Here is a 24,417-nt window from a genome sequence, read left to right as displayed (position 1 = left end):
ATGGATATAGCTCCTTATAATATGTTTAAGATTAATTTTAGAAGAATGTGCTTTTTCAGCACACCTGAGATAAAATGTATGAAAAAACAAGTACGATCTAGATGTTGCAGCTTCATTCATAGCATAAAAGGCCAAGCAGTATTCTGTACTGCCTCACTGGAATCTTGCCAGATCAAGCTTGCTTTAACCTACATCAAATAGATGTCACTTAACCCTTCCAGAATGTGTCACAACATTTGCTGTATTGGCTGTATAGAGTGGCTGTGTTTATTTAGTAGGGTCTGGCTCAATCAAAACACACTCGGCCATTGAGATCATTTAGATCATTTCAGAGAGCAAATCTCTAATATTTCACAGCACCGACCTGGATATGATTACTGTAAATGACATTGCAACATTAACAGAGTAACACATCAACACCTTATTTCTGCTATACTATGCAAAGGAGAACAAAATGTGGATCTCAACTTGGCAATGTGTGGTGCAGCACTGTAGCGTAGCAGTTATTTTAATGCTATTACACCAGCGGCCTGGGTTCATTTATTGCTGCTGTATGTAAAGAGTTTATATGTTCTTCCCGTTACTGTGTGTGTTTCCTCTGGGTACTCTGGTTTCCTCCCACATTCTCATTCCAAAGACATACGTTGTAGTAGGTTAATTGGTCACATGGGTGGAATTGGCTGGTGTGAGCTTGTTGGGTCAAAAGGGCCTGATACTGTGCTGTATCTCTAAATTAAAAAATAAATACAAGTTCACTAAGTCAAAAATTCAGTCTGAAATTCTGGCTGTTTAAGAAACAGTAATTTATTTTTTAATGTATTTTTGTACATGGAACATCAAGGAATGAAGAAGTTCCTCCTGTACAAACCTTTCATTTGTTCACTTATTCTGGATTTAGGGAAGGTTATTTACAGGTTTGGACCTAGAATTACAAATGAAGCTAAGCAGTCTTCAATTTCCCAATTCTGATGACTGCCACAGGACATAAAGAGCATAAATAAACGAATGTACAGCCAGCATTGGTATATATTGTGATTATTTGGATTTTTGTTTATGTGGGTCTTCAGTCTTCATTTTAAACTGACGAAACTCTTGAGTATTTCCTGCAGTTACCGCAGAATTCTGTATCTTTAGGAATACATAGTCAATTTGTAATGTTCTCTCCTTTCTTCATCTTCCAGGTTGTGAAAGGCCTTACCTACTTGTGGAGCCTAAAGATTTTGCATCGAGGTATGTAATGCCTTTTGTTAACACTTTAGTTATTCGTTTCCAAAAGAGATAGGAGCAGAATTAGACTATTCAGCCCATCATATCTGTTCTGCCATTCCATCATGGCTGATTTATTTTTCCTTTCAACTCCATTCTCCCCATACCCTCTGAACCTATCAACCTCCTTTTTAAGTATATCCAATAACTTGACCTCCACAGCCATCTGTGGCAATGAATTTCACAAATTCACCACCCTCTGGCTAATGAAATTCATCCTCATCTCTGTTCTAAAGGGATATCCTTCTAAGCCCTCTGGGTAAGTATAAAACTGGATTTTCAACTCTAATGTCAGCAATCTCAGATACTTTTGCTTGGAGTTACTGGATAACCAAATGCACAGTTAAGCCAGTTTTTTTGCCACATGCTCAGCAATTTTAGTAGTGGAATTTTGATGTACAATAAATTAATGTTTTGATTAAAAATGTTAGGGTAACAAGTGGTGCCACTATCAGAGTTGCTACCTCAGTTCCAGTGAGCTAGGATTAGTCCTTACCTCTGGTGCTGTCCATGTGGACGCCACACATTTTCCATGTGACTATGTGGGTTTCCCTGGCTGCAACACACACAAAATGCTGGAGGAATCCACCAAGACAGGCAGCATCCATGGAGGGAAATTAACAGTCAACATTTCAGGCCACAACCCTTCATCAGGACTGGAAGGGAAGAGGGCAGAAGCCAGAATATAAAAGTTAGTGGGAGTTGCTGGAGTACCTACCTTTGTGTCATCTGCTGGCTGGCAGGTGACAGCTAGTGTGGGTGACATGAGGAAGGTAGTTGGCGAGGGAGATGGTGCGGATGAAAGGGACTTATGCGAGAAACTGGGAGATCACAGGTAGAAGAAGTAAAGGTCTAAAGAAAGAAGAATCTGCAAGGAGAGGACAGTGGACCATAGAATAAAGGGAAAGAGATGGGGAGCCAGAGGGAGCGATGTCTTCCATGACTGCTCCAGTTTCCTCCATATTTTGAAGAACTAATTGCAGTTTGGTAAGTTGATGGCCATTGTAAACTACCCCAGATATGGAGGAGAGATGATGGAAACATAGGGAGAACAAACTAGACAGTGAGGATTATATGATCAAAGGGTCTGTTTCTGTACTATGTTATACTCCTGCATCCAGCCCCATGGGTCAGTCAGTTTATGAGTGTTACAGTTTATCCAAATACTGCAAAACTTGACAGGGAATGCCAATGGACTATGACAGAAATCACAAACTATCCTAATCTTATCATTACCTGTCACATAGTGGTTAGGAATAAACAGAAATATATACCCATCCCAAGCCTCCTCTTGTTGTGCAGAGAAGTGTGCCAGGCTTCAGTAGCATTGTCTCTGTTCTGTGTTCTATGGGAAGCCTTTGATCTGAAATTTAACCCTTTTTCTCTTTCCACGAGTACAGCCAGGCCGAGAGATGTATAAGTGACAGGCTACATTTATGCAGCACCACCGATGTAGAGCACAGAAATGAGTTGGATAAATAGAGAATTGAGAAATATGGACGAAATACAGGGAAATTGATCTGGGTTAAAAGATCATATTAAATGGCAGACGGTGCAAAGGGCCAAACAGCCAATTCTTGTGTATAACAAAGAAGATTATTTACACTTTGTACTTTCAAACAAACTTCATTCAGGGCAAAGTTTTAAGCATTCCAGTTTAGCTTGGCAGAACAGGCAGAGAAGCAAAACTGCGATAATTCTAATGAAATTTGGAGCTATTTCTTTGAATTAGTAAGGGTGTCAAAGGTTATGGGAAGAAGGCAGAAGTATGGAGTTAAGAGGCATAATATATCAGCCATGATGGAACAGACTTGATGGGACGAATGACCTAATTTTGCTCCTGGGTTTTATGGTCTTAAATGGAATTTGTGTAGATAGGCAGAAACATTGCATGAACGTGTTAATCCAAAGGACCCACCTCTGTGTTGTACAACTCTAAGACTCTTAAATACAGGCCTTATTTCAACCATCATTTTATATTTGAAGCCTATTAATTGAGACACTTAGGTAGAAATGAACTTCTCTCATTTATAAGATCACTCCCATTAATCGAAGACCATTAGTATTGATCTAATCCTCCACATTAGCCACATCTCCATCAAATGGCGCCAGCTATAGTTACAAGCTTTCAAATCACCGTTGTTTCATCCTTAGGTGATGAGTCTCTTAAAAACTTACGTGTTTAAATCTCTTCCTCTTTTTGCTGTGTGTTGGTAATTCATTATACTTGATTTATTTTCACACATTTAACTTAAAACTGAACATGGTCAGCATCAAATGAAAATTTAATTCCTTATTTAATATGAGGCAATGCCTTCTTGGTAGTATACAGCAGAGACGGTGAGATATTTCATTGATTTTCAAATTTCCAAAACTTTCACTTCAAAGGGCAGATCTAGTCCTTCTATTAAATTTATTTTTGAGATCTTTATTCTTTATGGGCAGATTGAGAATATTTACTACACTGGTGACGACAGCGCTTGGTGGAAGATACTCTCAGCTTTTGGTTTCAGAAAGCATATTTTCAGTCATTCTATTCTACTGAAATTTCCTTTAGTTTCTGATACAAGTGACTTAGATTTCAGGTTTTGTTTTAAATAACTTTTGCTGAGTTGACTGCAGAATTAGTATGTTTTATTGCAGTGAAGTAGTCATCACAACAACTATCAAACCAGTTACTGTCCTGTGAAATAATCTTGAAAGTTATAAATACAGAGGAAAAGAGGATTTAAAGATTAACTTTATTGGTCACATGTACATTGAAACATAGAGTGAAATGTGTTCTTAGCATCAACATAGCATGCCCACAGCTTACTAACACTAACACATACATTTGGAATGTGGGAGGAAACCCATGCAAATACAGGGAGAACATGCAAACAGCGGCAGAATTGAATCCCAATTGCTGGCACAGTAAAGTGTTACACTAACCGATTTGTAACCATGCTGCCTCTTGGTTGGCACTAATTGCTACTTAAGTTTAAAAGTGAAACGGCTTTGATGGCGTTTCTCAGACATCCAATTACATCAGTGGAGCAACAGTGTACCTCAGCAATGCTTTATACTCATATTAACCACAGCAATGTAGAGAGGTACTGGCCGAAGCCCAAAGGGGCAAGAATTAGAATAAAGGTGGTGCATCTTGCAGGTGATTGTATGATTTTGGCAAAGGCCTTGGAAAATGGGTGCCATGGTGGCATAGTGGATAGACCAACACTATTACAGCTTGGGGCCTCAGAGCTCAATTCTGGCACTGTCTGTAAGGAGTCTGTGCGTTCTCTCCATGACCATGTGAGTTTCCTCCCACAGTAGTGGTTAGTAGGCCAGTTGGTCATTGTAAATGGTCCTGTGATGAGGCTGGTGTTAAATAGGTGGGTTGCTGGGTGCCATGGCTTGTTTGGCCGGATGGACCTGTTCCACACTGTACCTCTAAATGAATAAATAAAATCACCTAATCCCCTGACCTATTATCCCAGAAAAGAAAATGACTAAAGTTGTGTATGGTGAGATCTCATCAGTCAAAAGATCCACTAGTTTCTATATAAGATCCTTAATTCTGTCTGCTGTAATGTCAGTATTCAGAGACAGACAGTAATAAGTGAAGATCTGGATAAAATAGCCAAAGAATTAAATCATATTACATAAATGCTAAGTGTATTATCTGTAACGGTTTATTTGCTCTGACACTGCTCTTGAAGTTTACAGTTGCTGGAATTTCATCTTGCTCACTAGCCTTGCATTGTTGTTTGTTTGTACATTCCACTCATGCTTAGTACTTATACTCCCAACCAGAAGCGCACCCTCAAAGTAAGATTGTTTATACCTTGGAAGCACAAAACACTGCATTGTGTGAAACATCTTATTCACTGGAGTATTGCAGGGTTGGAGGAAGGGAGAACTGGTAATTTAAAATTAAATCTAAGTAAACTATGGGTTAGTGAACTTACCTTACTTGCACTTTATTATCAGTAAACAAAGCTTAAAAATGTGTTTCCCTGTAGCAGAATCCTTTAGAAAAATAATCAGCTATAAAGAGCTACCACTAGCTTGAGCATTCTTATTGTTTGATATCTTTATTGAAACGGCTACCACAAAAGGAGAATCAGCTTAAAGTTATCCCTTTGCCACATGTAAAAATGATAAATTAACATGCAGAGTTAAAATTGAAGCACTTGGGGTTAATGACGCTGTCTGATTAACTCAGTTGCCTCATCGAATTGAGCTGAGTTAAAGAGTTCAAGCCACTTACTGATGATAATACTAGTTGTACCCTTGGAAAAAAAAGATGCAGTATTTTAATAATTGTTAATAAAGCTGTTTTTTTTTAAAAAGGGTCATTGGTTACTCCTGCTTCTAGAGCTCTGTTGAAAGTTCCTAGCTCAGAATTGACAGCTCCCTCCTGCATTATAATGTGGTTGAGCTGATGCCTTGCAGGAGAGAGATGCTGCCGAAACAGAGGTAAGGACCTCCAGCAGAGCTCGGTGATAATTTCATTATAAAAATGTACATTTTTTTAATGATGCAGGATTCATTTTTCTTGGTTACATCAACAATGATATTAATTAATTGATTTTTTTAATTTTGCAAATAAATGCTGAGTGGTTGTGTTGTAATGAGAATATTTGCTTATGTGCAAACCCTTTTCTTACACTTGTTATTCAGGAGCATTGTAAATATGTGCAGCAGGTGCAAAGCTTGTCGCTCTAATCTATATAGCTTTTGTGTTGCTTTCATCCTCGGCATTACTGAGTCATAGCTGTAATTACAGAATCATTAAATTCTGAGGTGCTTTTAAAAGAGATTGTTTCTGCCTCCTATTTTTGTCCCTCTGCAGATGTCAAACCCTCTAATATGTTGGTGAACACACGAGGACAGGTCAAGCTGTGCGATTTTGGAGTGAGCACACAGGTATGCTCAGGGGGACATCCTTATTCAAATCACCTGGCCACAAGTCAAAGAGATCCACAACAGAGGCACCCAGCTCAGGGAGAGACTTATTCACATTTAATCTCCGAGTGACTTTCCTTCATCAGAGTATGATTGTTCATTGTTTAATGACAGAAAAAAATGCTGATATTGTAATTACTATTTAAAAATAGAGCAGTTCATTGAAATGCGTATTTGATATGAAATGTTTGGCCAGACAATAGGAAGGGCAGAGCGCATGCCGTGTCTAGGGAACTGTGGAGGCCTGCAATAAAAATTAATGTGGAGATCAACAATAGTGGCGGGCATTTACAAGGCGATGCACAAAATTTAATTAATTTCCATTTTTGGCCCTTGAGACAGTTGTGGTGGTGACCTGTGAGCTTGCTTTGGTGTTGATTTGAATTGCGTTCGCCCTTTTTACTCAGTCAAAGATTTTGAAGAAATAGAAGGTCAGTGGTATATTAAAAGTTGTCAAAGTCTATTCTCCCCAGTGCATTTTATGTTCTCCATTTTGTCAATGTATAAGCAGACAGCTCGTGTCATGATAGTATGCTGGTCCCCTGTGACTGAAAATTTTGTTCAGACTGAGATGTTCAGAAAACTGACTTTGTTATAAGCGATATCCTAGCTGTTGTAATGGGGGGGAAAGTTTTTTTTATATAACCACACTGAATTGAAGGTCATGGAATTATTTCTGCTTTCATGTATTCTGCCATTGATTTCAAAAATTCTGGAAAATGTACAACTTAATTTTGCAGTACTGGAAGATTGTGTTATTTTGCTACAGGGTGTAAAATCTAATTTATCTGAAGATTTTCTGTGAGTTTGGTAGGGATTCACTGCTTTTACTTGTCAAAGGCTACTGGCAAAGTACTTTGGGGCTCTAGTGATTTCCAGACCATTGTGAGAAATATTTAACAAAGCCTCCTGCTGTTGAATGGCTGTTATCTGATTCATTGGGTATTGATTTTGAAGGTGGATACAGAGGAAAATTGCTTATGTCCCTCTTCAGTTACATTTCTCTGATTAGACTCAGATGAATGTCAAAAATGCTGGTCTGGAAATCACATTACACTGTAAAAGACATGCCAAATGAGCACTCAGTGATCATTACAATTGTAGGTCCCACTGGTATGATCTTCAGAAGCACCAAAAAAAAAGTTCTGTGCAAGACCAAGGTTAGCTCAATGTGCAGAGAATAAGAGCCTAAAAAGCAAACAGAAGATATTTTTGTGGCCAGGTAAAAGGGGGTTTCAGTATTAGAACATCTGAGATCTAGATGTTACCTGGTTACAGCACCTAAGTTACAAAGAAAGGTTGAACAAGTTAGGTCTTTATTCTTTGGAGTGTAGAAGGTTGAGGGGGGACTTGATAGAGGTATTTAAAATAATGACGGGGATAGATTGAGTTGACGTGGTTAGGCTTTTTCAATTGAGAGTAGGGGAGATTCAAACAAGAGGACATGAGTTGAGAGTTAGGGGGCAAAAGTTTAGGGGTAACACGAAGGGGAATTTCTTTACTCAGAGAGTGGTAGTTGTGTGGAATGAGCTTCCAGTAGAAGTGGTAGAGGCAGGTTCGGTATTGTCATTTAAAGTAAAATTGGATTGGTATATGGATAGGAAAGGAATGGAGGGTTATGGGCTGAGTGTGGGCCAGTGGGACTAGGTGAGAATAAGCGTCGGCACGGACTGGAAGAACTGAGATGGCCTGTTTCCATGCTGTAATTGTTATATGGTTATATGGTTATAGATGGTGAGGGGCTTTGTTCATCCAAGGCTGTTAGAGATTGAGAGAAAAAACCATCAGAGGATCAGGACCTGAAAGATGGAGGTGCATCTATTATAATGGGGAGCAGATAAATGGAGACTTTCTCGTCAGATAGGTGTTTGCTGGCACCATGCTGACTGTTTAAGGATTTTGACTGTTAGAGAATCTGTGCAGATTCTGGACTGTGGTGATGGTGTCTGTTGAAGCTATTCAAGCATCCAGAGCAACAACAGATCATGGTAGGTAGTGATCAGGGCAAGTGCGGTAAATGACAGAGTGTTGAGGTGATACTAGAAGATAAGTTTGAGATTTAATCTTAGAGGGATCCCACCCCAGTTCAACACAATTAAAACCTCATTGTTCCAGGCTGTCAATGGACTAATGTCTCCAAATTAAAAAGCATTTCACATGAATGGCATTGCATCGGTCACAATACGGCAAATGAGAAAGTAAATAATTGAGTTTCCAGATGTTTCCAACACAGAAACAGTTATTGTCATATTTTACTCTGGAAATCGTTCATTTTCAATTGTATTACATTGAACGAAACAGAATTTCATGATTGAAAATATGGGCTGCTGACAATACCTATTACATCAATATCTGAAGCTGAAGACATTTGGATAGGAAGATATTTTATAATAGCTGGCTCCAAAATCTTTGTCGTGAGTAACCATTCTGCAACTCAGTATCTCAAGTTATACAACCCAGTAACTTCCATTCATATGGCCAAGTTTAAAAAAATCTTGATTTGCTCTAATATTGATGCCAGCAATTTCCTTAAGTGACTGAATGTGCTCATATATTCATACTGCCATGAGACTGAGCATAACCCGCTTCCTGTTGTGTCAGAGGTGGTAGGGATATTAGGTTCCTACGGCAAAATATCAAAAGTGAAAAATGCCAATACACCAAATACATTATTTTGAAGACTAAAATCATCCTACCCCATTCCATTCCTGCACCTTTATCTCTGACTCCATTCATTTAGTTGGCTATTTAAGATAAAACTAAGGATAAGATAAAAATAACCTTTATTTGTCACACGGACACGGAAACATACGGTGAAGTGCATTGTTTGCATCCAGTCAAATCAGCGAGGTTTGTGCTGGACAGCCCGCAAGTGTCACCACTCTTCTGCCGGCAACATGACATGCCCACAACTCACTGAACCTAACCATATGTCTTTGGAATGTGAAAGGAAACCGGAGAACCCAGAGGACACCCGTGTGGAGAATGTACAGACTGTGATGGGAATTGAACCTCAATTGGTGATCATTAGCATTGTAAACCGCTATGTTAACGTGCCACCCATATTAATTATCACAATTACTGTACACTCCAAAGCCAAAGTTAACAGTTTTCCTGTGCAGCCTTGAATGATAGAGGGTAGTGTGATATAGTGGGGGGGAGGGGGTGGCGGGGATCACTTAATGAGTGCAATGCTCTTAGTGAAGTGGGACCTTGAGCGTTTGGCCCTGTAAGTGAGAGCTTCAAAGAACTCACTCATGTTATAACTGTCAGTAAGTTTTTGAGCTTCCTGCAGTTTTTTAATATCCTATACTCTTTAACTTCTTGTGGCCATCTGCCTTTAGGTGCCTATAGAGCTCTTTCTTGAAAGAAATGGAGGCGCTCTTAATCCAAGAATTCTTTATGTTAGTAGTTAATTAACTCCTGAATCATCTTCACCCAATCAAACCAGTACATACTTTTCCTATGGAAAATCCGAAGTTACATGGGCCTGTTATGTTAGATTTCATAGATGCTGGATGGCTCCCGTTGGTTGAGGGTGTGAAGTGCTGTCCAAGGAGAGCTCATTTGCAATCAGCTGCTGATTTTTCTTGTGGCATTCATAGAGTCAAAGAGAACTACAGCACAGAAGCAAACCCTTCAGCTCCCCTCCCCACTCCATGCCGAAAAGTGTTTCAGCTGTCTATAAAGAATTTGTACGTTCTTGCCATGACCACATGGGACTCAACCTTGCACCTTCTCCATTAGGATTGTGACCAGGAGAGGGGCCAGGTACCATCCTGCACAATGTTCAACTGATCTAAAACTCAGCTGTATAAAACTTATTTGCTTCTAGACCCTTATCCACAGTTTGTTGACAAAATAACAGGGAGCAACAAAATAAATTGTGCAGAAACTTTTGAAAGGCAAAAGGACACAAAGCAACAGCCTTGTTCAAAATATCATACACTTGCAATGTTGCACGTCTCAATCACATTGGTGGGAACAGGTTTACCAGAGGTGGGAGCCTGATAGTATCTGGTCAGGAGGAAATGGCCCTCAGGCTGTTTAACATTAATTCTGGACCCTATGAGGTCCTGTGGCATTAGACCAAATGTGGGCAGGGTGGTTTCATAGCACCTTCCCATAAGTGTGGCTGAGCTAAGTCACCCTATTTTAAACTTGATAATATTCCTCAGAATCATTGATAATTTCTATCTAAATCATCACTCTCCTTTTCTCTTGCAGCTGGTGAATTCGATAGCTAAAACCTACGTGGGAACAAATGCGTATATGGCGGTGAGTAAATCCGCCGATGTCAGTAGTTTTGCAGAATAGAGCCTTTCCCAGTAATGCCCATATAAATTGGACAATATTGTATTTCTTAAAGCAATCACAAAATACATTGTTTCAATTTATTTTCTAACTCTGTATGCTACTCTTAACAAGCAAAATTTAATAGTCATATATAAATGCTAGAAAGAAGTGCAATCAGCCCCTGATAAATACATAACTAATTTGCAGAGGCATGCTGTGTGGGCATCCAAATCTTGTGCACACAGGTTGTGTATTTTTCTGGATTTAACTGTGTTTCTACAGATTTCACTGCCAGGAGACTGGAGCGTTGAAGATAATGCAGTTTTTATCTGTGAATGATCTGTCAGCTTCTCGTGCGCTTGCAACATTTTCAAATTTGCTGACCAGTGACCCAAGAAAGCAATAGAATAGAGAGATTAATAATAAACCATTTTTAAAAAAAGAATATACATTCTCTGCCACCATCCTTGTGTAGACTGTATAGGGATTGTGGTTGCTTTTCCAGATGTTTCTTTCTTATTTATGGTCTTGGAAAAAGACAACCATGCTGTTTTGAAATGTGGCTTTTTCCTGTATATTCAAATCAAAACCATACTATATTATCACTTGTCTTTCTATTATTAAGCATTTTGCATAATGTGTTACTCTTTCTGTTATCACAATTTTGTTTTAGAGTTCTCTCCCATTTGCCAATATACTTTGTTGTGATGATAATTTCCATTTAAAATTTTCTATGCCAGCTGTTGGGTGTAATTGCATTGACTGGCCACAAAATGGCTACATGGGTATAGTTTATGAAGTCTTTTAAACAAGTACATGTAAATTTACCTTTTTTGAATGATACATTTTGAAATCTGAATAATGCAATTCTCTGAATTAAAATTTAAAAAAATTAAGTTTTCTGGTTTTAAAAGAATTCCCTCCCCTCTTCTTCTATTCTACACTTCGGCCTCTTTCCTCTTCTCACCTGCCTATCTCTTCTCCCTGGTGATCCTCTTTCTTCTCTTCCTCCAATGGTCCACTCTCCTCTCCTATCAGATTGCCTTCTCTCCAGCCCTTTACCTTTCCCTTCAGCCTGTTTCACTTATCACCTTCTAGCTATCTTCCTTCCCCTCTACCCACCTTTTTATTCCGGCATCTTACCCCTTCCTTTTCAGTCCTGATGAAGCATCTCAGCCTGAAATATCGACTTTTTGTTCATTTCCATGAATGTTGCCTGACCTGCTGAGCTCCTCCAGCATTTTGTGTGCTTTGCTTTGGATTTCCAACATCTCCAAAATCTCTTGAGTTTATGCAAGGTAGATGTTTGAGGCTATAGGCCCCTTTGAAAATGCAAGGGCATGTGTATGTTGCAAGCGCTTTCAATTTTTTAAATAATTTGACAATCTGTTTATTTTACCCTGTGCTTTAACGAAGTATTCTCATACTTGCCTCTTTTTAATGAATTAATATTTTAGTCTCTTGCTTTGTCCAAATAATTCTGCATTCCGCATAGTTAAACTGCAATGTGCAATTTAATATGGGAACCTTCAGACAGACTGATTGGAGTATGTCAAGAGCCATGTGATCTTCCTGTTCTATTTTTCTAAGCATCTCTGGCTCTTTTCCATTGCTCAGCATATTTATCCAGACCCAAGGAGCTTTATAAAACCATAAGACATAGGACTAGAATTGAGCCATTTGGCCTATTAATTCTGCTCTACCTTTCAATGATGGTTGATCTATTTTCCCTTTCAATCCCATTCTCCTGCCTTCTCCCTGTAACCGTTGATGCCCTTAATAATCAAAACTCTATCAACCTTCACTTTACAGGTGTTCCTCGCTTTACAAATATTCACTGTACGCCACTTCACTTTTACAAAAGACCTACATTAGTAATCTGTTTTCACATTACAAAGAGGATTTTCGCTTTTACAAAAAAATTTCCCATATAAGTTAATAGTTCTTCGCTTTACGCCATTTTGGCTTAAGAAAGGTTTCATAGGAATGCTTTACCTTTGTGAGGGGGGGCACCTGTAATTATACTCAATGACTTGGCCTCCACAGCCATCTCTGGCAATGAATTCCAGATTCACCACCCTCTGGCTAAAGAAATCCCCCCTTATCTCTGTTGAAAGTGGACATGTACTATGTACTATGTAAATCTATGTACTCTGGTCCTAGATTTCCCCACTATTGGAAGCGTTCTGTCTACATCCACTCTGTCTTGGCCTTTCAATATTCAATAGGTTTCAGTGAGATTCCACCCCCCCCCCCCCCAAACACCAGAAAGTACAGGCCGAGAACCATCAAACACTTTTCATATGTTAACCCTTTAATTCCCAGGATCATTCTTGTAAACCTACTCTGGACCCTCTCCTCCTATATCAGCACATCCTTACTCAGATATGGGGCCCAAAAGTGTCCACAATAATCCAAGTGTGGTTTGACCAATGCATTATAAAGTGTCAGCATTACATCTTGCTTTAATATTTACAGTATTTACTGGAAGATTTCAATATACAGTCTCCAGACTGTATTGACTTCTCTCAGCAGGGGTACAGCGATTGACCCTTGCATACAGAATGGAAAATCCATTATACCTTCTTGATCATGATTTCTAGCTGCTGTCCATTTGGAAAATAAACTTCAAATCACACTTGTCACATCTCCCCACAATTAAATTGCTGTTTGTGCAGGTGTAAATATTTGCTGTTTAGATATTTGAGTATTTCAGAGTGAGCATTGCCCTTGGATCTAAGACTGTGATAACATTTGAAATTAAAAGAACAAGTTTTCTTTTGCCCTCTGTATGTGTGGGGGTGGTGGGAACAAATTTATTCAGCTAGAAATTTGACAAAAATCTGGTGGTCAACAGTAGTGTAGCAGTTAGTGCAACCTCAGTGGTAAGATCAGGGTCCCTGTAAAGGGTTTGTATGTTCTCCCCATGACTCCATGGGGTCCTTTTGAATGCTCTGATTTCCTCACACATTCCAAAGATTTACAAATAGGATCAATAAGTTGTGGGTGTGCTATATTGGCACCAGAAGCGTGGTGACACTTGCTGGTGGCCCACAACACATCACCAACACAACCGATACATTTCACTGTATGTTTTGATGTGCATGTGACAAATAAAGCTCATCTAATAACACAATCTGAAGACAATACTATACCTCAGCACTATCCAGAGAATCATGTTACAGCACTACATTAGTAGATTAACCTACCCCAAATATACAGTGCTTATAAAAGGTATTCATTCCCCCCCTGAAAGTTTCATGTTTTATTGTTTTACAACATTGAAGCACAGTGGATTTAATTTGGCTTTTTTGACACTGATCAACAGAAAAAAAGACTCATGTAGAAGTGCAAACAGATTTCTACAAAGTGATCTAAATTAATTACAAGTATAAAACACAAAATAGTTGATTGCATAAGTATTCACCCCCTTTAATATGACACACCAAATCATCACTGGTGCAGTCAGATGGCTTTGGAAGTCACTTAATTAGTTCAATGGAGATCACCATGTGCAGTCAAGGTGTTTCAATTAATTGTAGTAAAAATACACCTGTATCTGGAAGTCCAACTGCTGGTGAGTCAGTATCCTGGCAAAAACTACACCAGGAGGACAAAAGAATATTCCCAGCAATTCCACAAAAAGGTTATTGAAAAACAGAAGTCAGGAGATGGATACAAGAAAATTTCCAAGACACTGAATATTCCTTGGAGTACAGTTAAGTCAATCGGTTAAGAATATGGCACAGCTGTAAATCTACCTAGAACAGGCTATCCTCAAAAACTGAGTGACCGTGCAAGAAGGGGACTAGTGAGGGAGGCCACCAGGAAACCTATGACAGCTCTGGAAGAGTTACAAGCTTCAGTGGCTGAGATAGGAGAGACTGCGCATACAACTGTTGCCTGGCTGCTTCACCAGTAGCAGCTTTATGGGAGAATGGCAAAGAGAAAGCCACTGTAGAAAAAACTCTCATGAAATCTCAGCTTGAGTTTACTTGATGGCATGTGGGAGACTCTGAAGTCAGCTGGAAGAGGTTCGATGATCTGATGAAACCAAAATTAAGCTTTTTGGCCAATAGACTAAATGCTATGTTTGGCATAAGCCAAACACTGTTTGTCATCAAAAATACATCATGCTTATTGTGAAGCATGGTGGTAGCTGCATCATACTGTGAGGATACTTCAGTGAAGCATTCCTTGGAGGGCTTGTGAAGGTAGAGAGTGAAATGAATGCAGCAAAATACAGGGAGGTCCTGGAGGAAAACCTGATGCAGTCTGTAAGAGAACTGCAACTTGGGAGAAGATTTGTTTTCCAGCAAGACAATGACCCCAAACATAAAGCCAAAGCTACACAGGAATGGTTTAACAACAACTAAGTTAATATCCTGGAGTGGCCAAGTCAGAATCCTAACATCAATCCAATTGAGAACTTGTGGCTGGACTTGAAAAAGGCTACTCACTCACAATCCCCATGCAATCTGACAGAGCTTGAGCAGTTTTGTAAAGAAGAATGGGGAAAAATTGCAGTGTCCAAAAGTGGAAAGCTGATAAAGACCTATCCACACAGACTCGTGGCTGTAATTGCTGCCAAAGGTGCAGCTACTAAATATTGACTTGAAGGGAGTGAATACTTATGCAATCAGTTATTTTGTGTTTTATGTTTGTAATTAATTTAGATCACTTTGTAGCGATATACTGTACTTTGACACGGAAGAGTCTTTTTCTGTTGATCAGTGTCAAAAAAATAGCCAAATTACATCTACTGTGATTAACATGAAAACTTCCAGTGTTGGTCAATATTTTTTATAGGCACTGTATTTGATAGGACCGAATCTTTCAGAATGTTTAATTAGTTTTAAGGCCTAAGTGTTGCACACAGGCATATATTTATTAAGTGATAAGTTTTCTGTCACTGCTCATTTGTGCAAGTGCCAAGAATAGACTTTCTAACAATCTAATCCTAATATTGTTTATTAAAGGAAAAAAGCACAGCTGGGCAAGTCTGTAAAGCTTACTTCAAACACATAAGTCTCTTTTTGTACATTGGCTTTTGCAGCAATGTCTTAATTGGATGGAATTTATTTTGTGCTTTGAGTGAAGAATAGCTCATGACAATCCAGCTTAAAGGTACCTTTGCTCATTAATCAAATTGCACACATTTTCTTTGTCAAATAGTGGTGTATCAAACAAGTTCAACTTCTGCTTATTTAATATTATTATGTCCAAAAATCTTACTGTATTTTAATCAAAGATGATTTTCATGGACATGTGACAAATGAAGTTAATCTTTATAAATGGAAAGTCTGGCTGTTATTGCCCATTCCCAAATGCCCTTGAAGATGGTGGTAAGCCAACAGCTCGAATCATTCTTCAGAACATGAGTATTAGGGCTGCTAATCCTTATATTTTGAGTAATGACCTGATCTTATTGCTATCTGCAGGTTCTTGCCTACTCTCTATTATCCTTGTAATGTCCTACACACCAAAATTTGAGAGTCTGGGTTTTCTGTGTGATTCAGCCTCATCTGCTTTCTGGGATAGAGTATTCCAAATTTCCATAACTCTGAGAGTGCATTCACTCATTTTTGTCAGATTTCAGATTTGTGATTCATTTGTTTATCACATGTACATGGAAATATACAGTAAATTGCATTGTTTGTGTCAACAGCCAACACAACCTGCAGATGTGCTCAGGGCAGCCTCTAAGTGTTGCCACACATTCTGGTGCCAGCATAGCATGCCCATGTTGATCTGGAAGGATTAAATAAGAATGTGGAGGGAATAATAATGGGATTAATATGATTGGGTGTTCGATGGTCAGTGCAGACTTGCTGGGCTGAAGAACCTGTTTCCATGCTGAATGACTATGATTTTTAAAGTAATTCATATTTAATTTGTCCTCTAATATAGCAACTTAATAATATTGTGTGCCTGAGCACCTCATAAATGTAAAACCTCTGTAAGAAAAAACAGCAGGGGAACTGTGATCTGATCTGGATTAAAAATGAAGGGAGAATAGAATCAGCCAAATTTAGATTGGGTTTGAAGTAGGAAAGCACTCATTCCAACACAGAATAGCAATAGAATTACAACCTCTCTTCAAACATATGTTTCGCACAGGAAAATTGAAGGATAATTGAAGATGTTAGAACCCCTAAACTCTTCCATTTAACAATTGATTGCTGAGTGTTTTTGTAATACTTCCAAAGAACTTAAAATGTAGTTTTGCATTTATTGGGTTACCCTTTTGCCCTTCATTACTGTTGATTATAGCCAATTATCACTGTGTAATTGAATGGGAAAAACTGCTTTATTTAATCATATAACCTGAAGGTTAATGTAAATTAGGTTTTGAAGGTACTCTGTAGTAGGAGAATCTATAATTACAACTAGTTGCATATTTTCTCATCCTCCTTGTAAAACAGTAGATCTAATTTGATTTTTTTATCACTGCACAGGCATCTTATTCTCTTACTTGGATATTTCTGATCCATTTTTATAAAACAATAACCATTCCCTGACCAGATTCTTACTTGGAAAAAGCAAATGAATGCTTTTACAAAAATTGACAGAATGAGGGGGTGTGGAATCGATAGAAACAAAAATTTAACCTTTCCCAATCAACCTATTTGTCAATGCTCGAAGATGATGTTTGATTTTAGCCCATCCCTGAGAAATTTGAATCTTCTGGGGCTGATTTAAAGAGTCTTCCTCTACAACAAGTCAGACTTAAATCATTAATGAATCATTGATTATTTTGAGCCTGACTTCAGAATCAGAATCAGGTTTAATGTCACTGACATATGTCGTGAAATTTGTTGTTTTGCAGCAAAGGTACAGTGCAACACATAAAAGAAAAAGCTGTTCTTAAAATATTGAGGGTGTGCCTTCAGACTCCTGTACCTCCTCCAGAGTGGTAGGAATGAGAAGAGGTCATGTTCTGGGTTGCAGATATCAGTCCACTTCTAATAATATGATTTAATGACCACAGTTTTGAAAAATAAGACAGTGCCTTGAAAAAGCATTCAGCCTCCACAACTATTTTCACATTTTACTGTCTCATTGTCTAAATTTAAAATATATTGAAGTAGGATTTTTAAGCTCATCTACAAAACATTCTGCATCACATCAAATCAAAAGGAAATTTCCAAAACCTGTCAACAATATACTAAAAATTAAAAACCAAAATTCTTAGGCTGAAAAAGTGTTCATCTCCTTTGTAATTACTACACTAACTTTCCTTAGGTGCTATATTTTACCTTACCCACTCACCCGATTTGTTGATGTAGAAAATTGGAGGATCGCCTGTTTTCAATCATTTCATGAGAATAAATACCCTCTCTCTATAATGTCCAACAGTATGGTAGATTTTCAACAGACCAAAATAAAGACAAAAGACCATTCAAGACAACTCAGCAAAGCATAAATCTGAGGAATGGTACAAGATCATCTCAAGGGCATTGAACATACCTTGGAGCTCAGTGCAGTCCATTGTGAAAAAGTGGAAAAAATATGAAACCATACAGCACTGCCTAGATCAGGCAGTCCCTCTAAACTATGTTCTGGTAGAATGGCACTTGTAAGAGAGGCTACTGTCATACCAGGTCACTTCCAGTGAGCAGCAGAAGTCAGTAACAGGAATTGGAGATGAAGTTCATAGCTCCACAATCTCTAAGGTCTTGCACAAAGTGGGTATTTATAGAAAAACCCCTGGCTAAAAAATAAAGTATATCTTTGCCTTTAAGAACTTTGCAAAACACCACTTAGAAGATACTGTAAAGATGTGGAAGCAGTTATTGTGGTGGGATGAGATTAAAGTGGAACTCTTTGACCTCAACACTAAGTTATAGGTGTGACATAAACGTAATACTGCACATCATCCAGGTAACAGCATCCCTACTGTAAAGTACTGTGGAGGTGGTACCATGCTATGGATATGCTTTTCACCAGCAGGAGCTGAAAGTCTAGTCACGATTGATGAAAGGATGAATGCTGCTATATACATAGAGATCCTGGTTAAAAACCTGCTAGCCTCTGCCAGAAAGCTTAAACTGAGGAGGAAGTTCATCTTTCAGCAGGAGAATGGCCCAAAACTCACTGCTAGAGCAACCGTAGAGTGGCTTCAAATGAAGAAAATTGATGTCCTTGAGTGGCCCAGTCAGGGTCTTGACTTTAGCCCAATTGAGCATCTCTGGAAAGACTTCAGGATTGCTGTCCATCACTGTTCCCCAACTAACCTGGCACAGCTTGAGCAATCTTGCAAGGAGGAATGGGAAAATTTTGCTCTATCACATTGTGTAAAGATATCCAAAAAGGCTGTAATTGCTGCAAGATATGATTCAACTAAGTACAGAGCAAAGGGAGATGAATCCTTTTGAACTGCTGACATTTTTAGTTTTTCATGCTTTACAATTGTCCCCGTTTTTTTGGCTTAAGCCAGCATAAAAGCCAAGGGGAAGGGATATAATACACCAAAAATTAGTGGGAAGTAAGCAGATTGGACAATAATATTAAAGAAGGTACCAAAAGTTTCTTCAGATACATAAAGAATAAGAGGCGAGAGTGTATATCAGGCCACTAGAAAACGTTGCTGGAGAGGTAGCAATGGGGGACAAGGAAATGGTGGACGAACTGAGTAAGTATTTTGCACTGTGGAAGACACTAGCATTATGGTGGAAGTTCCAGGTGTTCGGGGTCATCTAGTGTGTGAAGTTACCATTACTAGGAGAAGGTTCTTGGGAAACTGAAAAGCCGTGACGGTAGATAAGTCACCTGGACTAGGTGGTGAACACCCCAGGGTCCTGAAGGAGGTGGCTGAAGAGATTGCGGAGGCATTAGTAATGATCTTCCAAAAATGACTAGATTCTGGAAAACTGGAAAATTGCAAATGTCATTCCACTCTTCAAGAAGGGAGAGAGGCCATTATAAAGGAAATTATAGGCCAGTTAGTCTGACCTTAGTGGTTGGGAATTGTAAAGGATGTGGTTTCGAGGTACTTGAAGGCACGTGATAAAATAGGCCATAGTCAGTATGGTTTCCTCAAAGAAAAATATTGCCATGAAAACCTGTTGGAATTCTTTGAAGAAACAACAAGCAGGATAGACAGAGGGGAATCAGTTGATGTTGTGTACTTGGATTTTCAGAAGGTCTTTGATAGGGTGCCACACATGAGGCTGCTGAACAAGCTACAAGCCCGTGGTACTACAGGAAAGATTCTAACATGGATAAAGCAGTGGCTGGTTGGCAGGAGGCTAAGAATGGGAATAATGGGAGACTATTCTGGTGGCTGCTGGTGATTAGGGGTATTCCATAGGGGTGTGTGTTGGGACTGATACTTTTTATATTATATGTCAATGATCTGGATGATGGAATTGATGGTTTTGTTGCCAAGTTAGCAGACAATACGATGGTAAGTGGAGGGACAGCTAGTTTAGAGGGAATAGGCTACAGAAGGACTTTGAAGAAATTTACAGAAGAAATTTGGAGAATGGGCAAAGGAGTGGAAGATGGAATACGGTGTTAGGAAGTGTATTATCATGTACTTTGGTAGAAGAAATGAAAGGGTTGACTATTTTCTAAATGGAGTGAAAACACAAAAATCTGAGGCGCAAAGGGAATTGGGAGTCTTTGTGCACGATTCCCTAAAAGTTAATTTGCAAGTTGACTCTGTGGTGAGGAAGGCAAATGTGATGTTAGCATTCATTTCAAGAGAACTAGAATAAAATAGCAAGGATGTAATATTGAGATTTTATAAAGCACTGGTGAGGCCTCACTTGGACTATTGTGAGCAGTTTTGTGTGTTATCTTTGAAAGGATCTGCTGAAACTGGGGAATTTTGTAAGGAGGTTCACAAAAATGACTCCAGGATTAAACGGCTTGTCATATGAAAAGCATTTGATGGCTCTGGGCCTGTATTCACTGGAATTCAGAAGAACAATGAGTGGCCTCATTGAAACCTATCAAATGGTGAAAGGTTTTGATATGTGGAAAGGATGTTTCCTATGGTGGGAGTGTCTAAAATGAGAGGACACTGCCTCAGAATAGAGGGACACCCTTTTAGAATGGAGATGAGGAATTTTTTTAGTCAAAGAGTAGTGAATCTGTGGAATTTGTTGCTACAGGCAGATGGGCACGCCAAGTCCTTATGCATTTTTAAGGCAGAAATTGATGGATTCTTGATTGGTCAGGGTATGAAGGGATATGAGGGCAAGACAGGAGATTGGGACTGAGAGGAAAAATGGATCGGCCATGATAAAATAGCAGAGCAGTCTTGATGGGCCAAATAGCCTAATTACACTCCTATATCTTATGGTCATATGGCTCTACTGTGAAAAAAGTTGGTTGTGCATCACAGATAAAAATTCTAAGTTAAATTGATCAAAATCCTGGGTTGTAATACTCATTTATGTGATCAAACAGTTGGGGGCTGAAGACTTCTACAAGCCATGGTAAATGAAGCCAATTTTAATCCAAGTTTTCAAAATCTTCACTGGTAACATTTGTGTTATATTTTGAGTTCTATATTTATTTCCCTAGGTGAACTGCATTCAGAATTTAAAGTGGTAGTTTTAGTTGAATGCCGTGTAAGTTCCTGATCACTGTTGCCTCTGCAGCATAATGGGGCACAGAGCTGTGGTACCTCCTGAGAGGGTAAAATCAGAAGTATTCTTTCATCTGCCACTGTACTTGGCATTAGAGCAGCTTTGATGGAGACTGTAAGTGTGTGGTCTCCTTGAGTTTTCTCATGAAGCAAACTCAATTTGTGTGGTAATGCTTTCTTTATTAAATAGGAGAATTAATATACTCAGTGGCCACTTTATTAGGTACCTCCTGTACCTAATTAATTGCCCTCTAGGTGTTTGTTGGTGATCTTGTGCTGCTCTAGCCCATGCACTTCAGATTCAATTTTTTGAGTGTTCAGAGATACTCCATTGCACACCACTGTGGTAACGCATGTTAACTTGAGTTACTTTTGCCCTCCTGTGAGCTTGAACCAGTCTGGCCATTCTTCTCTGACCACTCTCATAAACAAGATGATTTCACTCACAGAACTGCTGTTTACTGCTTGTTTTTTTGTTTTTCACACCATTCTCAGTAAACTCTAGAGATTTGTGTGTGAAAATCCCAGGAGATCAGCAATCCTGAGATATTTAAACCATTCTGTCTAGCACTAACAATCATTCTACAATCAAAGTCACTTAGATCACAGTTCTTCCACGTACAGATATTTGGTCTGAACAACAACTGAACCTCTTGACCATGTCTGCATGCTTTTATGCATTGAGTTGCTGCCACATGATTGGCTAATTAGATATTTGTGTTAACAAGCAGTGTACTGAATAAAGTGATCACAGGGTGCATATTTAAATGAAATAGAAATACATAAAATCAATTTAGTTAGATTTTTGATCATGGTTCAGATATGTAATTCTTAAACTGTTTTATTATATTCACTTATAGCCAGAAAGGATAGCGGGTGAACAGTATGGAATACATTCAGATGTGTGGAGTTTTGGTATCTCATTTATGGAGGTAGGTGGAATGTCTGTTTATCTGTTATATCTAAGAACAAGACTGTTCTACTCCTTTTATTCACACCATTTCCTATTCTGCCTTTAAATTGCACAATTGGTATCTGCTGGACCTTGGCTTGGCAGCACTGATGGAGGCTGTGAATAAGTATGGTTTACCTGGGTAAATCACAGGACACTTGAGGGTGTTGTTAAATTGTTCCCTATTACAAAACAAAACCTTACATGAAAAATGACAAAGTAACCAGTCTACTAGTAGGTGCCTGAGCATAGGTTAGATGAGTTCTCTGCTTTTGATCAACCTCTGGTATGTGAGTGAATACTATAAAAAGTTCTTGATTTTTCTCTGCACTTAACCCATGGACAGGGTTGGAATCTTACGGCTTCTTATTCCAATACTATCTGGACAAGCTCAAAAGTTAGAATTCATGTTGAACCTCCTGTGTGGCATTATGAGGTTTAGTTACATGTGCACTGCTGTATTTTGGAAAACCTTAAGAAATGGGCTAAGATACTAAGGGTGGTAGTGGGGACGAGCTCCCACTGCTAAACAAATGCTCTCCATGGCGTGCGTCTCAAACAGCCTCTGACAACCAAGTCCAACTCCTGGCCTTCACGTTGGCATAGTTCTTATGCCCGGCGGATCTATTCTCACTGACAGGAGAAGGGGCATAGGTGGACCACTGGCGCCTTAAAACCAGTAGCTCCGGGCAGATGGGGCTCATTAACCATGGATGGTAGCTCATCTAGGAGAGGGAAAACTCCCGATTTCAAACCTCCGCTGCCTTGCGGCTATACCCGCTCATGGGAAAGGATTTGGGAGTAAACCCCAAGGAAAAATCCGGAGTCAGAGTCCCGAAGGCTGTTGACTGCTGTACCCAGCACTGGATTGGCAACTCCTGCGATGCTGCTGGCACAAAACTGTATCAACTTTCATCGTTCCTTTGGACTTGTCATCAGCATGGGGGAAAGGGCCCCCACTGCATGGGCAACAGATGGATCTCCATATCAATTCTGCCCTGGCTTGCGCCCTGACGAAGCCACTCCTAGTGTTTACCAGAGATGCAGTACCCATGGTCGACCACGACCGACGGAGGCCACACAAGATAGTAAATAAATGCAGGTTCATTATTTCATTTTATTATGTAATGGAGCAACTTTTATTGCATAATTAAATACCTGTGGCTTATCAAAGAGTCCCAAAGAGCTTTGCAAGTTCAATATCAAACAATAAATTGAAGCATGGACTAGATGAGCTGAATGGCCTGTTTCTGTGATGGTGTTTTGTGACTATTTTTGTGCACGTGACCAAAACCTTGGTTGAAGTTGTTTCTTAATAGTGGAAAAGAGGTTTGTGGATGTAGCTTTTGATTTAGTAGCTGAAAATGTAACTGGCAATAACAGAACAATTACATTTGCGTATGAACAGTTCCTGGCAGAGCTTCACTATGGTCACTTTGACCAACAAATCATGGAGAAACCATCATGAACTCCCACCACCCCCAATGATCCTGTGATTTTAGTCTCTAAAGCGGACATGCGAGTGGCCTTCAGAGAGTGAACCCACGAAGAGCATCTAGACCTGATGGGGTACCTGGCCAAGTACTAAAGACTTGTGCTGATCAATTGGCTGGAGTATTCACTGAGGTCTTTAATCTTTCATTTCAATAGTCTGAGGTACCTGCCTGTTTCAGGCAGACTTCACTAATACCGGTGATTGAGAAGAAAGAATATGGTAACCTGCTTCAATGACTATCATCCAGTAGCACTTACATCCACAGTGATGAAATGTTTTGAGAGGTTGGTGATGAAGCATATCAATTCCTGCCTGAGAAGTGACTTGGATCGACTCCACTTTGCCTACTGGTACAACAGGTCCACAGCACATGCCATCTTATTGACTCTTCATTTAACCCTGGAACATTAGGACAACAAAGATGCATACAACAAGGTGCTCTTTATTGACTACATCTTGGCATTCAATACTATTATCCCCTCAAAACTAATTAATAAGCTTCAAGACCTTGGTCTCAATATCTCCCTATGCAATTGGGTCCTCTATTTTCTCACTTGTAGACCCTAGACAGTTTGTTTTGGGAAGGACATCTCCTCCACGGTCTTCATTAGCGCGGGTGCACCACACTATGTGCTTAGCTCCCCTGCTCTACTTGCTTTACACTTATGACAATGTGGCTAAGCACAGCTCCTAGGCCATATTTAAGTTTCCTCATGTCACCACTAGGGTAGTCTGAATCAAAGGTGATGACTAATTAGCATATAGGAGGAACCAAATTTGGTACAGTTCAGCAGTGGAATTTTGAATGAGCTTGCAGTTATAGAGAGGAGTGTTGTGAGCAGTTTTTGGCCCTTATCCACA

The 24,417-nt window shown here is 39.3% G+C and overlaps 1 protein-coding gene across 3 annotated transcripts in view; it reads left to right on the top strand.

Moving 5' to 3' along the window:
* map2k5 (mitogen-activated protein kinase kinase 5) overlaps nucleotides 1-24,417 on the top strand; it is a 311,788-nt gene that overhangs the window by 183,485 nt on the left and 103,886 nt on the right. For all 3 annotated transcript variants that reach the window (XM_073032634.1, XM_073032633.1, XM_073032635.1), the window contains 4 exons: nucleotides 1,182-1,230; nucleotides 6,101-6,174; nucleotides 10,441-10,491; nucleotides 21,970-22,041. In XM_073032634.1, coding sequence (XP_072888735.1) covers nucleotides 1,182-1,230; nucleotides 6,101-6,174; nucleotides 10,441-10,491; nucleotides 21,970-22,041 — 246 coding nt within the window. The remainder of the gene's footprint in view (nucleotides 1-1,181; nucleotides 1,231-6,100; nucleotides 6,175-10,440; nucleotides 10,492-21,969; nucleotides 22,042-24,417) is intronic.

The sequence above is a fragment of the Hemitrygon akajei genome, chromosome 30 (genome assembly GCF_048418815.1).
Source record: "Hemitrygon akajei chromosome 30, sHemAka1.3, whole genome shotgun sequence".
Lineage (NCBI taxonomy): Eukaryota > Metazoa > Chordata > Chondrichthyes > Myliobatiformes > Dasyatidae > Hemitrygon > Hemitrygon akajei.
The sequence above is the reverse complement of the archived record's forward strand: the minus strand, read 5'-3'. Positions and strand labels throughout refer to the sequence as shown.